Source organism: Pelodiscus sinensis, chromosome 25 (assembly GCF_049634645.1).
Source record: "Pelodiscus sinensis isolate JC-2024 chromosome 25, ASM4963464v1, whole genome shotgun sequence".
NCBI classification, from domain to species: domain Eukaryota; kingdom Metazoa; phylum Chordata; order Testudines; family Trionychidae; genus Pelodiscus; species Pelodiscus sinensis.
In genome coordinates this window covers 320,333-335,924 of record NC_134735.1, presented here as the reverse complement: position 1 = coordinate 335,924, position 15,592 = coordinate 320,333, and the positions used below count along the sequence as shown (strand labels likewise).

Genomic DNA, 15,592 nt, shown 5'->3' with positions numbered 1-15,592 from the left:
AGCTATTTTTAATTAGATGCTGTAATTTTTTGTCCAGAAATACAAGATGTGATTAAGCTGTTTTATGCTCTAAACAGGCAAGTGCTGGATATTTGTGCACAGGAAATAAAACATCACTTAAGTATCTTTTTAAGAACATGTTAACTAGACACAGGAAAAAGTAACAAGCACCAGCCAATGCATTTGGCCAAGGACAGGTCATAAAGACTTGTACCATTTTACACCAGTGCTGAATTTGCCCCTTTGATGGAGCATATTAATAGGATTATTATAAAATTGGTCTACCAGCTACTGATGAGAGAGCAACATTTGAAACTTAACAAAGTATACTTGGGTTGTCAATAATTGACCTCTATCTTTCAGACACCATGTAAACTTACCTGCAGCAGCATGCTTATTATCTCTGTATTTTAGAGTGCATTTGTGTGTCTGTTCAAGAACGCCTCCTAAATTGTAAGAGCTAGGACCACCAAATTTGGCATGCAGCTTCCTTTTACCCTAACTTAAACCAAGGGCAGGGATAGGTTGTGTGGGGAATGGGCCTCTTTCCCACCACAGGGAAAGTAAGGGGGACAGAAAGGGGAGGGATAGGATACTGAGAGTGACCATGGTGCAGCATTAAGAGTGGCCAGCAGAGCGGGGCTCCACCGTCTTGCCTGCCAGCGCACCAGTAAGCAGCCCCCCGCCTTCCAAAAACCTGGAGCCTGTCTGCCCCCCCCAGAGCCTGCAGGCCGGGGGGGGGGGGGGGGGTGTCACGTGGACGGCGCCTTTCTACCACAGGAGCCGCCGCGTGTCACGTGATCCGCGCTCGGCGTGGCCCGTGCCGCTCCCCGTCCGGCGGGCGGAAGAGGCCGATGGCGTTGCTGGGAGCCGCGCGCGGGCTGCTGCTGCTGCTGGGCGCCGGGGCGGCCTGCGGGGCCCGCTACAGCCCGGACTGGCCCAGCCTGGACGCCAGGCCGCTGCCCGCGTGGTTCGACCAGGCCAAGGTGGGGGTGTTCGTGCACTGGGGCGTGTTCGCCGTCCCGGCCTACGGCTCCGAGTGGTTCTGGTGGCGCTGGCGGGCCGAGCGCCGCCCCGACTACGCGCGCTTCGTGCGCGAGCGCTTCCCGCCCAACACCACCTACGCCGACTTCGCCGCGCGCTTCGCCGCCCGCGACTTCGAGCCGCGCTACTGGGCCTGGCTCTTCCAGCAGGCCGGCGCCAGGTCAGTGGGGGGCGCCGCTGTGTGCTGGGGGGGGGCCGCCGCTGTGTGCTGGGGGGGGGCCGCCGCTGTGTGCTGGGGGGGGGCGCCGCCGCTGTGTGCTGGGGGGGGGGCCGCCGCTGTGTGCTGGGGGGGGGCGCCGCCGCTGTGTGCTGGGGGGGGGCGCCGCCGCTGTGTGCTGGGGGGGGGGGCCGCCGCTGTGTGCTGGGGGGGGGGCCGCCGCTCTGTGCTGGGGGGGGGGGGCCGCCGCTGTGCTGGGGGGGGCCCGCTGTGTGCTGGGGGGGCAGTCACTGGCCGTGCTCCCGTCCTGAGATCGTGGACCACTATCTCCCCCCTTGCAGCCCGTGTCAGGACGAGGGGGCGCTTCTAAGCAGCAGAGGACTGCTTGAGTCCCTGGCCCCATGCTGCCCGCTGCGCCCTCGCTGGAGTCCCCGGCCCCGTGCTGCCCGCTGCGCCCTCGCTGGAGTCCCCGGCCCCGTGCTGCCCGCTGCGCCCTTGCTGGAGTCCCCGGCCCCGTGCTGCCCGCTGCGCCCTCGCTGGAGTCCCCGGCCCCGTGCTGCCCGCTGCGCCCTCGCTGGAGTCCCCGGCCCCGTGCTGCCCGCTGCGCCCTCGCTGGAGTCCCCGGCCCCGTGCTGCCCGCTGCGCCCTCGCTGGAGTCCCCGGCCCCGTGCTGCCCGCTGCGCCCTCGCTGGAGTCCCCGGCCCCGTGCTGCCCGCTGCGCCCTCGCTGGAGTCCCCGGCCCCGTGCTGCCCGCTGCGCCCTCGCTGGAGTCCCCGGCCCCGTGCTGCCCGCTGCGCCCTCGCTGGAGTCCCCGGCCCCGTGCTGCCCGCTGCGCCCTCGCTGGAGTCCCCGGCCCCGTGCTGCCCGCTGCGCCCTCGCTGGAGTCCCCGGCCCCGTGCTGCCCGCTGCGCCCTCGCTGGAGTCCCCGGCCCCGTGCTGCCCGCTGCGCCCTCGCTGGAGTCCCCGGCCCCGTGCTGCCCGCTGCGCCCTCGCTGGAGTCCCCGGCCCCGTGCTGCCCGCTGCGCCCTCGCTGGAGTCCCCGGCCCCGTGCTGCCCGCTGCGCCCTCGCCTGGGTAGCGTAGTCACCGCTGTGGGACTGTTGGTACACTTCAAAGGCCAAGGTGCCCTTATCTAATCGAATAGTCGATGCAAATTTAGCAGCGCCCCACAGCCAGGCTTTGTGTTTCTTCTGCAGAGGCACATCCACACATGCATTCGTGCACATAAAAATTTATTTTGCACATAGAATCATAGAATAATAGGACTGGAAGGGACCTCAAGAGGTCATCGAGTCCAGCCCCCCGCCCTCAAGGCACGACCAAGCTCCACCTACACCATCCCTGACAGATGTCTATCTAACCTGTTCTTAAATATCTCCAGAGAGGGAGATTCCACCACCTCCCTTGGCAATTTATTCCAATATTTGACCACCCTGACAGTTAGGAATTTTTTCCTAATGTCCAATCTAAACCTCCCCTGCTGCACTTTAAGCCCATTACTCCTTGTCCTGTCCTCAGAAACCAAGAGGAACAAATTTTCTCCTTCCTCCTTGTGACACCCTTTTAGATATTTGAAAACCGCTATCATGTCCCCCCTTAATCTTCTTTTTTCCAAACTAAACAAGCCCAGTTCATGAAGCCTGGCTTCATAGGTCATGTTCTCTAGACCTTTAATCATTCTTGTCGCTCTTCTCTGTACCCTTTCCAATTTCTCCACATCTTTCTTGAAATGTGGTGCCCAGAACTGGACACAGTACTCCAGCTGAGGCCTAACTAGTGCAGAGTAGAGCGGCAGAATGACTTCACGAGTTTTGCTTACAACACACCTGTTGATGCAAAAAAAGCAAATATGATTCTAGGTTGTAACAGCATCACACTGTTGACTCATATTCAACTTGTGGTCCACTATGACCCCTAGATCCCTTTCTGCCATGGTGGTGGAAAAGATTAACGGGAACGTTGGTCACTGGTGATGATTGTGCACCCAAAATGTTGCTAAGGATCATTGGTTATTCAGAACATCTACAGTGTATATGACAGAGCCCTGGTTCCTATAGTGTGTTTCCCTGCCTGGCTGATCCCTTGATCACAGCGTCCTGAGGATGTATCATTCTCAGTAAAGGAGCAAATTCGTAGCTTTTACACTTTGTATTCATCAAAGCTAGATGCCAAAGAGAATAATTTTCTTCTGCTTTCCACCAGAAGAATGGTCAGGTGGATGTCAGGTGACTATATCATAGTCACTTCCTCCTTTGGCCAATAGATGACGATACTTTCTGAGATCTTAGTGCAATGTGGTTTCTTCACACATACAGAAAGCAGAAATGATTTGGTTTTGTAAATTAGCCTCAAAACCACTAAACTCACTAGAACCATGGGAGCACTTTTGTAGTGCAAACTAGACATTTATCACTCAGTCAGTGGCTTTAAAGTGGATTTAGTGTTGTTGTAAGGAGCCACGTAGACACACTTCTGTTTTTTATTTAGGTTTACTCTTTTGCCCTTAGAAGTTCTCCCTCCTTATTGAGGGTCAGGCATTTGACACTACCTTTACCGTGTACAGTAAAACGCCAATAGTCCGGCACCCCTGATACTCCGGCATCAAAATGTCAAGCGCTCCCATCCAGCTGATTAAAAAGCCGGCTGGAACGAACATAAGGGTGGGGGGGGGGATTGGGTTACAGCATGGAGAAGAGCGTTTTGCTTCAGTGAAGGGGATAGGGGAGGGGGAGGAGGAGCAGGTTACAGCACGGAGAAGGAGAAGCAAAGAGAAAAGGAGAGGGGAGGGGGATTGGGTTACAGCATGAAGAAGAGCGTTTTGCTTCAGCCAAGGGGAAAGGAGAGGGGAGAGGAAGGGAGATCAGGTGCTGTGCAGCTGTACCAGAACCTCCAGATACTCTGGCATATCCAATAATCCGGCACCACCTAGGTCCCAAAGGTGGCGGATTATCGGAAGTCTACTGTACTTTGCTTTCCAAGTACCAGTTTGATTCAGATGTGGAGTATCTCACGTAGGCTCTGTTTACTTCTGATAAGATCTGAGGTCTTGATTTCCACAGGTATGTGGTGCTGACTTCAAAGCATCATGAAGGCTACACTAACTGGGGGTCTCCTGTGTCCTGGAACTGGAATTCTATGGATGTAGGACCCCATCGAGACCTAGTGGGTGAACTGGGACAAGCTCTTAGAGAAAGGTATGTTACTGCTCTTGTACTTATTGTCGCAACTTTGTTACCCAAAAACTACTTCCAGTTCTTGAATTAGATGACCATTAGCATGTCCTAGGTCTTGGGTGGGTGAGATCTTCTTGGAGTCCCTCACAGTCTGCTTCTGTCTTGACTATCCTAAACAGTGTGGTATCATCCGCAAACTTTACCACCTCACTGCTTACCCCTTTCTCCAGATCATTTATGAATAAGTTGAAAAGGATTGGTCCCAGGTCTGACCCTTGGGGGACACAACTAGTTACTCTTCTCCATTCTGAAAATTTACCATTTATTCCTACCCTTTGTTTTCTGTCTTTTAACCAGTTCTCAATCCAAGAAAGGACCTTCCCTCTTATCCCATGGCCATGTAATTTACACAAGAGCCTTTGGTGAGGGACCTTGTCAAAGGCTTTCTGAAAATCTAAGTATACTATATCTACTGGATCCCCCTTGTCTTCATGTTTGTTAACCCCTTCAAAGAACTCTAATAGATTAGTAAGACATGATTTCCCTTTACAGAAACCACGTTGACTTTTGTCCAACAAATTATGTTCTTCTACATGCCTCACAATTTTATTCATTACTGTTGTTTCGACTAATTTCCCCGGTACTGAAGTTAGACTTACCAGTCTGTAATTGCCAGGATCGCCTCTAGAGCCCTTTTTAAATATTGGTGTCACGTTGGCTACCTTCCAGTCATTAGGTACAGAAGCCGATTTAAAGGATAGGTTACAAACCACAGATAATAGTTCAGTAATTTCCCATTTGAGTTCTTTTAGAACCCTTGGGTGAATGCCATTTGGTCCAGGAGATTTGTTAACATTAAGTTTTTCTATTTGTCCCAAAACCTCCTCTAATGACACTTCAATCCGAGACAGTTCCTCAGATTCATTTTCAAAAAATAGTATTGCCTGAGGGTTAGAGAATTCTGTTATCCAATCTCCTGTTGGTTTCCTAGTACAATGTAAAATTGCTTTACCTAATGTTGAGTAGGGATGTAACAGTGTAGTCGATTAGCAAAAGCTCTCCCCCTTGCCAATAAATTTTTTAGCAGCCTGGCTCAGTCCTTGCTTGTGCTGGGTCCAGGATTTATTCCCACTGTGGCTCTTCATTTAAAGTGTATTAAGAGCCAGGTGGACAGGCAGCCCAGCTCTGTTCTGTATCAGAGGCAGTAGTGCAGGGCGACAGGCCAGGGGAGCTGTTTTTTAAACTGGCTCCCCTTGCAGACCAGCTCCCACCTGGCACTCCATACTGCTGCCTCTGATACAGACTGCACTGGCTGCCAGCGCTACCTCCAGGGATTATAGAATAGTCAAATAACCAATAAGAATTCATGAGGTTAATCGACTACTCAGTAACCAATATTTAACATCCTTAATGTTAAGTGTACAGGGTGGCAGCAAGGTCCAGAGCACGGGTATCAGAATTTGACAGCCAGGGCCATATTTCTGATGCTTCTACTAACTCACTGTGTAACTTCAGGCAAGTTACTCAATCTCTGTTTTGCATGTGAGGAGGAGTGTGTGGTATTTACCTAACATTAGGAAGTATTTTGAAACCTGTGAATGGATATAATTGAATATTATAATACTAGGTTCTTGTCATTTTGATTTCATATTGTAAGCTTCACAACAGTGCAGTGAAAATGCAGTGAGCTCTTTTTTCAAACTGATACTTTTTTGTTAACCCAACTTTCATTTCTTTGTTTAATATTAAAGGAATATACGCTATGGACTGTACCATTCACTATTAGAGTGGTTTAATCCTCTGTATTTAGATGACAAAAAAAATGGCTTCAAGACACAGAATTTTGTCTTTTTAAAAACAATGCCAGAGCTTTATGATCTTGTTTTAAGGTAAGAGCTGCAACTGTCTAAGCAATCCTGAATATTTCTTTCTGTCTTTTGGGGTAAAGGTATGCATGCGGGGGGAGGAGATATATTTGTTGCCTGACCACAAAGCAAATCTCACTTCCCTATACGTTTGAGTTGGTCTGAAAAGGGAGATTTATCTGTGTATGGGAGCACATGATTTATCTGTGCATGGGAGCACTTTTTTTCCTCAGTATTATCTACTGGCCATTATGCCTGCACGGAGACAACTTGCAGTTCCCCTTTTTTGTTAGTGCTACATTCCCAGCCCTTGCTGCTGCTAGGATCTCCTTCATGGGTGTGCGTGGTGGTGGTTTTATTTTTATTTTTTTTTGTCCTCTGGCACTCTGACACATTACCTGGTTATGTCATACAATAAGAGAAGCTTTTGAAAGCAAAGATAATTGAACTTCATGAGCAAGAATTAAAGACGTTTCCCTATGAAGGTCTTCCCTTTGGATTGGACCAGAAGTGAGTGTTAAATTTTGTAGTAACATTTATCTATCTCTTAGGTATAAACCAGATTTGATTTGGTCAGATGGTGACTGGGAGGCACCAGACACATATTGGAACTCTACCTCTTTCCTTGCCTGGCTTTATAATGATAGTCCTGTCAAGGTACTGTGTTTCTCTAAGTCAAATTCTCATGATCAATGTATATAAATTGTTGAGGAGTATTTGACCTTTTAATAAAAAATAATGAATCGACCTGTTTTTGGGAGCCTACTAACCAAACCAGAGCAAACCCCACAAACTTGTTCTTGTGAAACACTGTAGCAGAACAATTGAGTGTTTAAGTCAGTGGTGGCAAACTGCAGCCCCTGAGAGCCACATGCTGTCCATCAGGGTTCTGTGTGTGGCCTGAGAGACATTTTGTTTACTGTTGCCCATATGAAGGATTACCAGATTCTTCTGGCTTCCAGGTTTTTTTCCTACCTGTATTACTAAAGGGACGCACACACAAACCAAAGGCACGTGAAGTGAGGTGGGTGCTGATTGCACACAACACTCACTGTGAGAGCCATGCACTCCCTCTGCATCCAGTCAGAGCGCTGCTACAGTGCGATCCTCACATCCCGCAGATTCTAAGTACACAAGCACACTTACCAAAACTACCCTATCCCAAGAGACCATCTTGGTTATGACAATCTTGCAGCCACTGAGATGGAAGGGCCACTCATGCAGGCCACTCACTAGCTTAGGTTGCCCATCACTGGTCTAAGTCAAAATGGTCTCTGCTCTAAACTGTTTCTCATCATTCTAGGATACTGTTGTAGTAAATGACCGTTGGTGCAATAACTGCTCCTGCCATCATGGAGGATACTATAACTGTGCTGATAAATACAAGCCAGGCACCCTGCCGCAGCACAAGTGGGAGATGTGCACATCTATTGACAGAAGGTCATGGGGCTATCGAAGCAACATGCAACTCAATGAGCTCATGGATGAATCAAGTATTATTTCAGTAAGGACTTAAATATAGATAAGGGGATTACTGGGGATTAGAGGCAGTTTTCTGTCTTCTTGCTTGGCAAATAGATGCCAGATATCTAACATGACAGTATGGTAGGTTGGGGTCTAAAGTAGCAGGAACAAGAGAATAAAGCTTTGTGCAAATGCCTGTCTCTCTCAGGAGTGAAAGTAAAGTGAATTCATGGTACTTTCTGTCTTTGTCACAGGAGCTAGTGCAGACTGTGAGTTTTGGCGGCAACTATCTTCTCAATGTGGGCCCTACAAAAGAGGGAGTGATTGTTCCAGTCTTCCAAGAAAGGCTTCTTTCCCTTGGAAAATGGCTGGGTGTTAACGGAGAGGCAATTTATGCTTCTAAACCATGGCGAGTACAGATGGAGAACACCACAAACAGTGTATGGTAAGGATTACTTTACACAAGACCACGCTGAAACAGCCACGTCTCAGGCTGTGATCTCACAAGAATGGTTGAGCTCGCTCCAAATGTTGAGGACTCCAAAGAAAAATGAACACTGCAGAAAGGCACTGATTCACTCTGAGTACTGAACCGCCTCCCCAGGTCAGGGTGTGCACTGGGCAAGGTGGGGGAGTGAAGGGGAGGGGGGCTTCACAGCCACCTTAGCTTCCCCCAGGTGGCTTCAGCGCTGTTCGTAGTGTGCTGTGGGGGCTTCAGCAGCAATTCAAAGAGACTAGGGCTCCAGCCACTGTTGCAGTGGGCCGTCTGGAATCACTGGGCTGTGGGGGCACTTATCGCATTTGCCTCCCTTTCCCCCTTCAGGGTGTTTAATACAAGGAGCTGTAGAGAAGGGTAGAACTGAAGTCCCTGATTATTTATGTGCTTTTTAAAAAAAAATAAAAAAAAAATCTAAATTTAGAGATGTCAATGGAGCAGCCCAACCTTGCCCCCCTCTAATTGGTTAACTGGTAAAAACTGATTAAATGGGATTTTACATCCCTAAACTAAACCTGAGGGATTTCATCTTGCTTCTCCAGAGTAGAACTTTTCACTCAGATGGGCAAAATAGGCCCGGGGCCCAGCGAAAGCCTTGAGTAGGCTCCCTGCCTTTCACATCTCTGCATGCCACTCAAAGTGACCATCTGCAAGGGCCAAGTGTTCCTCTGAGCACCGCAAGCACCACTGTGCTGCTCCTGTCCACAGCACAGTCTCACAACTTGAGCTGTCTGGGCCAGGTTTGTGATGTATGGGGGTAGGGAGGGCTGCTCATGGAACTTAGAGAAGCACATGGTCCCTGCACCTGGCTGTTCTGAGCGGTGTGGAACTCAGAGTCTGCCTGAAGGACCTAATGAGCTGCTGGCCAGGAGCTGCCTAGGTAAGTGTCTCCTGCCAGAGCCTGCACCTGGTGCCTCAGCTGTTCCTGCTTCTCAACCCTCTGCCCCCACTCCTGCACACTTACCCCAGTCACAACTAGGGATGTGAACGTGTACCTGTGTAAACAGTCAACTGATGAGCCTAGGCTCATTGGTTAAAATTAGGGAGTTAGATAGCGTGTAAGTGATATTATCGGTTGCATGACTATTTAATATTCCCTGGGAGTGGGGTTGGCAGTCTGTGCGCTCCCAGCCCTGCTCCCAGGGAACCCCATGGTACCCTGCACTGCTGCCTCTAATAGAAGCATCAGTGCAGGGTGGTAGGCAGGAGCCAGTCTGCAAGGGTTTAAAAATCAGCTCCCGCCTGCCAGCCTGCACCGCTGTCTCCGATAGAGGTAGCAGTGTGGGGTGGCAGCAACCCCTGTCCACAGGGGTGTCCAGTCTCCCTGCGGATAGAGGCTGTGCTGGCTTGGGCTCACCACGGATAGCCTCCCTTTTCCTCCTCCCACCCTCCGCCGCTGCCACCAGTAGAGGTGGGGGGCGGTTTCAGAGCTAGCACAAAAGCTGGCTTGAAAGCTGTCATCCTGTGTGTACTGGCTCCCACCTGCCCCCCTCATCCTCTGTCCTGCTGCCTCTGTCAGGCATGGTGGGGAACGGGACAGGACTGGACCACGTGGCTCTGCAGATCCGGTGCTTGTGGGGAGCTGGCGTTAAAAGCTGACTCCCGCTCCCACCTCCTGCTGTGTCTGATATAGAGGCAGCAAGGTAGGGGAATGTATGGAGTCAATAGAATTAACCAGTAAGCCTGGGTTTACCAGTTAATTGTGTACTTGACTACACAATGACATCCCTAACTAATTTGCATGGTTTCACATAGGGTATGTCTAGACTACATGACTCTGTCGCCAGAGCCATGTAGATTAGTTTACTAGACATACCTAAATGAAGCGGCAATTTAAATAATCGCCGCTTCGTTTAAATTTAAATGGCTGCCACGCTGAGCCGATCAGCTGTTTGTCGGCTCAGCGCGGCAGCCATTTTAATTTAAACGAAGCGGCGATTATTTAAATTGCTGCTTCATTTAGGTATGTCTAGTAAACTAATCTACATGGCTCTGGCGACAGAGCTATGTAGTCTAGACATACTCATAGTGTCCCCCTCACCCTACACTGCTGCCTCAGTATCAGTGGAAACTTTCAGTGGTTATATGTTTACATGAATACATTTTAACATCTCTAGTCACAACCTCCTCCCAGACCCTGCACCCCAGATTGCTTCCCCAGTTCACAGCCTCCCTCCTGCACCCATACTCCAACCTCCCCTACTGCACACAACTTCTGTCCCAGGCCTCACACCTCTTCCATTAATGTTATGCATTTCCTCAAAGAGGAAAATGTGTGTAAGGAGACCAGAATGCTGAAAACCTAAGTTGTGTTTTCAATGAGAATAACAAGACCTACATGCAGCTTCACAAGAGCTTAACCCACACTATTGACCACACCAACCTAAATTAAGGCCATGTTGCAAGGTGACCTTTATTTTCAGGGAGCGTATGTAGACATTATTTAGCTTTCCTCAGTCCCTGTGACTGGATAAATGGTGGTTCCAAAGTTCTGAGATGTGCAAGGATAGCAGATGACTCCTGTGTGGCAGGCTTTCCCAGCATGGCAAGACTGACTGACTGTGGGGAAGGCAGGCACTTTAGCTTTACTTTTGACAAAGCCAATTGCTTGTCTGCCTCTGTATCTTGTGGTGATCTTCCCACCTCTGTATACCATCATATATTCTCTCAGGTACACTTCTAAAGGATCAACTGTCTATGCCATCTTTATAACCTGGCCAGAGGAAAAAGTGTTGAAGCTGTCTTCACCTATTCCATCTTCAAGCACACAAGTAAGGAATCTGAAGAATAGATAATGAATCTCTCGAGTCGCTCTCTGGTATACAAAGACTGAGATGGCCCAGCCTGGGTCTGTTAAATATCTGGTGAAAGTGTATAAGTTATCAACTTTTTATTTCAGAAGGTTGAAAAAGCTATTGGGGGAGGGGGGGAAGCTGTTCTAGAATTGATTTTAACAAATAGGGAGGAACTGGTTGAGAATTTGAAAGTGGAAGGCAACTTGGGTGAAAGTGATCATGAAAAAATATAGTTTATGATTCTAGGGTAAGGTAGAAGGGAGAACGGCATATTAGAGACAATGGATTTCAGGAAGGCAGATTTTGGTAAACTCAGAGAACTGGTAGGTAAGGTCCTATGGAAAGTGAGACTGAGGGGAAAAACAACTGAAGAGAGTTGGCAGTTTTTCAAAGGGACATTATTAAGGGCCCAAAAGCAAGCTATTCCGCTGTGAAGGAAAGATAGAAAATATGGCAAAAGACCGCCTTGGATCAACCAGGAGATCTTGCATGATCTAAAAATAAAAAAGGAGTCATATAAAAAATGGAAACTAGGACAAATTACAAAGGATTAATATAGGCACACAATACAGGAATGCAGGGGCAAGATTAGAAAGACAAAGGCACAAAATGAGCTCAAACTAGCTACAGGCATAAAGGGAAACAAGAAGACATTCTATAAATATATTAGAAGCAAGAGAAAAGACCAAGGACAGGGTAGGCCCATTGTTCAGTGAGGAAAGAGAAACAGTAACAGGAAACTTGAAAATGACAGAGATGCTTAATGCCTTCTATGTTACGTCTTTATCAAGAAGTCTGATAAAGGAATGCCTAACCTAGTGAATGCTAGTAGGAAGGGGGTAGGATTAGAAGATAAAATATAAAAAGAACAAGTTAAAAATCACTTAGAAAAGTTAGATGTCTGTAAGTCACCAAGGCCTGATGAAATGCATCCTAGAATGCTCAAAGAGCTGATAAAGCAGGTATCTGAGCTTTTAGCTTTCATCTTTAGAAAATCATGGAAGACAGGAGAGATACCAGAAGACTGGAAAAGGGCAAATATAGTGCCCATTTATAGAAAGAGAAATAAAAACAACCCAGGAAACTACAGACCAGTCAGTTTAACTTCTGTGCCAGGAAAGATAATGGAGCAAGTAATTAAGGAATCCGTCTGCAAACACTTGGAAGATAATAAGGTGATAGGGAACAGCCAGCATGGATTTGTTTTAAAAAAAAATGTCAAACCAATCTGATAGCTTTCTTTGATAGGATAACGAGTCTTGTGGATAAGGGAGAAGCAGTGGATGTGGTATAATTAGACTTGAGTAAGGCATTTGATATGGTCTCACATGATATTCTTATCAATAAACTTGGCAAATACAACATAGATGGGGCTACATAATGTGGGAGCATAACTGGCTGGATAACCGTTCCCAGAGAGTAGTTATTAATGGTTCACAATCCTGCTGGAAAGGTATAACTAGTGGGGTTCTGCAGGGATCTGTTTTGAGACCGATTCTGTTCAATATCTTCATCAATGATTTAGATATTGGCATAGAGAGTACACTTATTAAGTTTGCAGATGATACCAAGCTGGGAGGGGCTGCGACTAATCTGGAGCATAGGGTCATAATTCAAAATGATCTGGACAAATTGGAGAAATGGTCTGAGGTAAACAGTGTGAAGTTTAATAAGGACAAATGCAAAGTGCTCCACTTAGGAAGGAACAACCAGTTTCACACACACAGAATGGAAAAGAGTACGGCAGAAAGGGATCTAGGGGTTACAGTGGATCACAAGCTAAATAGGAGTCAACAGTGTGACACTGTTGCAAAAAAAGCAAACATGATTCTAGGACGTATTAACAGGTATGTTGTGAGCAAGACACTAGAAGTCATTCTCCCACTCTACTCTGTGCTGATTAGGCTTCAGTTGGAGTATTGTGTCCAGTTCTGGGCACCACATTTCAAGAAAAATGTGGAGAAATTGGAGAAGGTCCAGAGAAGAGCAACAAGAATGATATAAAGGTCTAGAGAATATAACCTATGAAGGAAGACTGAAAGAATTGGGCTTGTTTAGTTTGGAAAAGAGACGATTGAGAGGGAGGGGACATGATAGCGGTTTTCAGGTTTCTAAAAGGGTGTCACAAGGAGGAGGGAGAAAACTTGTTCTTCCTGGCCTCTGAAGATAGAACAAGAAGCAATGGGCTTAAATTGCAGCGAGGGAGGTTTAGGTTGGACATTAGGAAAAAGTTCCTAACTATCAGGGTAGTTAAACACTGGAATAGATTACCTAGGGAGGTTGTGGAGTCGTCATTCTGGAAATCTTTAAGAGCAGGTTATATAGACATCTATCAGGGATGGTCTAGACAGTACTGGGTTCTGCCATGAGGGCAGGGGACTGGACTCAATGACCTCTCGAGGTCCCTTCCAGTCTTAGTATTCTATGATTCTATCCCTTACTTCTTAGTCTTGGGTCGTCGTCTTTATCACAAAGAGGTCATAAAGGAACTATATTCCCTCTTTCTGTGTGTTCACCCTGCTTTAAGCCACTGTTTTCCCTGAAGTAACACTGGATAAGACTTGTCAGCACTGTTTTTAAACTTGCCACAGTACCGCAAAGGGCACTTCTTCCAGAGTTCGCAGCCTCAACTGACTTGATTTGCTGTGTAATGAATGGAGGATCCCAAATAGCAGTAGGACTACTCTGACATGGCAAAGCAAATTTAAAAAGAAATCTATTAAACTATTCAGTGCAAATGGAACTAGGAGGACGTGGTGTCATTTCCAAACCATTATAAGAAAAATCAGTCAGATGATTGTCATGTGCCTTGCATTGTACCCTGCAAATACACTTTAGTTGAATTGGCTGGAAGTATTTGCATTAAGCAAGAGTTGAGAGTATTGTGTTTTCCTTTTTTTTCAGGTGACTATGTTGGGATTCTCTGAGATGCTGAAATGGGAGAAGGCCCCGGATAAAGGATTGCTGATCCCTTTGCCATTTTTACCCCCATCTGTTCTCCCAGTGCAGTGTTGCTGGACTCTCAAGCTAGAAGGTGTGGAGTGATAGTGCCTGTGAAGAAAACCAAGGAACCTAGAGCTTTTTGCTTTGATTTTATATTTTCTGAAGGTGAAGGAATCTTAATAAATTGTTTTTCTTGCCCATCTAAGAGAATGCCTTTCTAAGCCACTCTGGCGAAGAAAATAGCTAGATAAGTTGCATCTTGGTGGGAGTGAAGGCCTCACCCACACGGAACATTTCATGTCAGAGAGAAAATTCTGACATGGTCTGCAATAACAATGTTCGATTGCTGAGTATGGTCAGACTAGTGTGAGGAGAGATCCGTAGCCAGGTGTATTAGCAGATGTTATTTGTATACCTTTAATTGCAGCACTATGGCCTAATAGGCATGACTGTCACACCACATTCTGTCATGTGGAAGAATGAAATTAGTGTGGGACAGTCACAAAATTGTCTGAAATAGGATCTGGAATCCGCAAACAAAGAATGTGAATAAATTGCAGTTATGCATTTATTAAAAATGCCTAAGACTGACAATGAGAATTATCAAAATGTTCAAGATACAGCTGTTGTTATCAAGACTACTAGAGCGATGGAACTGTTTTCATGTTTACTTATGATCAAGAAACATGCCTTAGACTGGTGAATAAGTGTGCACCATTGAACTAGGCAAAATAAAGCAGGAAAAAATGTCAAGTGGTTCAGGACAGTGCAGGTCTCCACCAAATCTGTATGGGTATGTCTACACTTGCATCCTCTTTCGAGAGAGGGATGCAAATGAAGACATTCAAAATTGCAAATGAAGCAGAGATTTAAATATCCTGCACTTCATTTGCATAATTGCGTTATGGCACTATTTCGAAATAGCGCTATTTCGAAATAACAGACGCTGTTAAGACGCTATTTCAAGAGAAAACCCTTCTTGAAATAACTGGTAAACCTCATTGTATGAGGAATAAGGATTATTTTGAGAGAAGGGTTTTCTCTTGAAATAACTGTCTTAACAGCATCTGTTATTTTGAAATAGCGCCATAACGTGATTATGCAAATGAAGCGCAGGATACTTAAATCCTGGCTTCATTTGCCGTTTTGAATGTCTTTATTTGCATCCCTCTCTAGAAAGAGGGTGTAAGTGTAGACATAGCTGTAAAAATAGGGTATCAACTCAGGGGCTCTGAAACTGAATCATCTATTAACTGACTTGATTATTCATGTTGCTTAATACTTTTTGAAACTAGTCTTTAATCAAAAATGCAATAGCTTAAACTCTATTTTCTGGTATGTACAATCATTAAACATCCTGTTTTGGGTGAGTCTGTAATGCCATTTAAAGTCTAATCGGAATTACACAGATTCAGGTTCTTATGTGCAATGTACTTTTATATGTAAATTTAAAAAATAAAAGTCTATAAGAAACACTGCTTCATTCATGTGAATTAGGGGTTATCACTTATTTGCATATTGTAAATGTTGATTTATATTGTTTGCAGATTAAATATAGTGGATTTAAGATGAATATAAATTCAACTGATTTTAATTTCTTGTCCTTAAATGAAACTACATCCACATCTTGTGGAAAGAGCTGTAGGCAGAAGGTAA

The 15,592-nt window shown here is 46.6% G+C and overlaps 1 protein-coding gene across 1 annotated transcript; it reads left to right on the top strand.

Moving 5' to 3' along the window:
- Positions 1-806: 806 nt before the first annotated feature.
- FUCA1 (alpha-L-fucosidase 1) lies at positions 807-15,414 on the top strand. The gene is made up of 8 exons (XM_075909119.1): positions 807-1,204; positions 4,260-4,394; positions 6,125-6,262; positions 6,790-6,895; positions 7,542-7,742; positions 7,957-8,147; positions 10,870-10,969; positions 13,898-15,414. The coding sequence occupies exons 1-8, from the start codon at positions 855-857 to the stop codon at positions 14,036-14,038; spliced, it is 1,362 nt and encodes a 453-aa protein (XP_075765234.1). The 5' UTR covers positions 807-854; the 3' UTR covers positions 14,039-15,414.
- Positions 15,415-15,592: the final 178 nt, after the last annotated feature.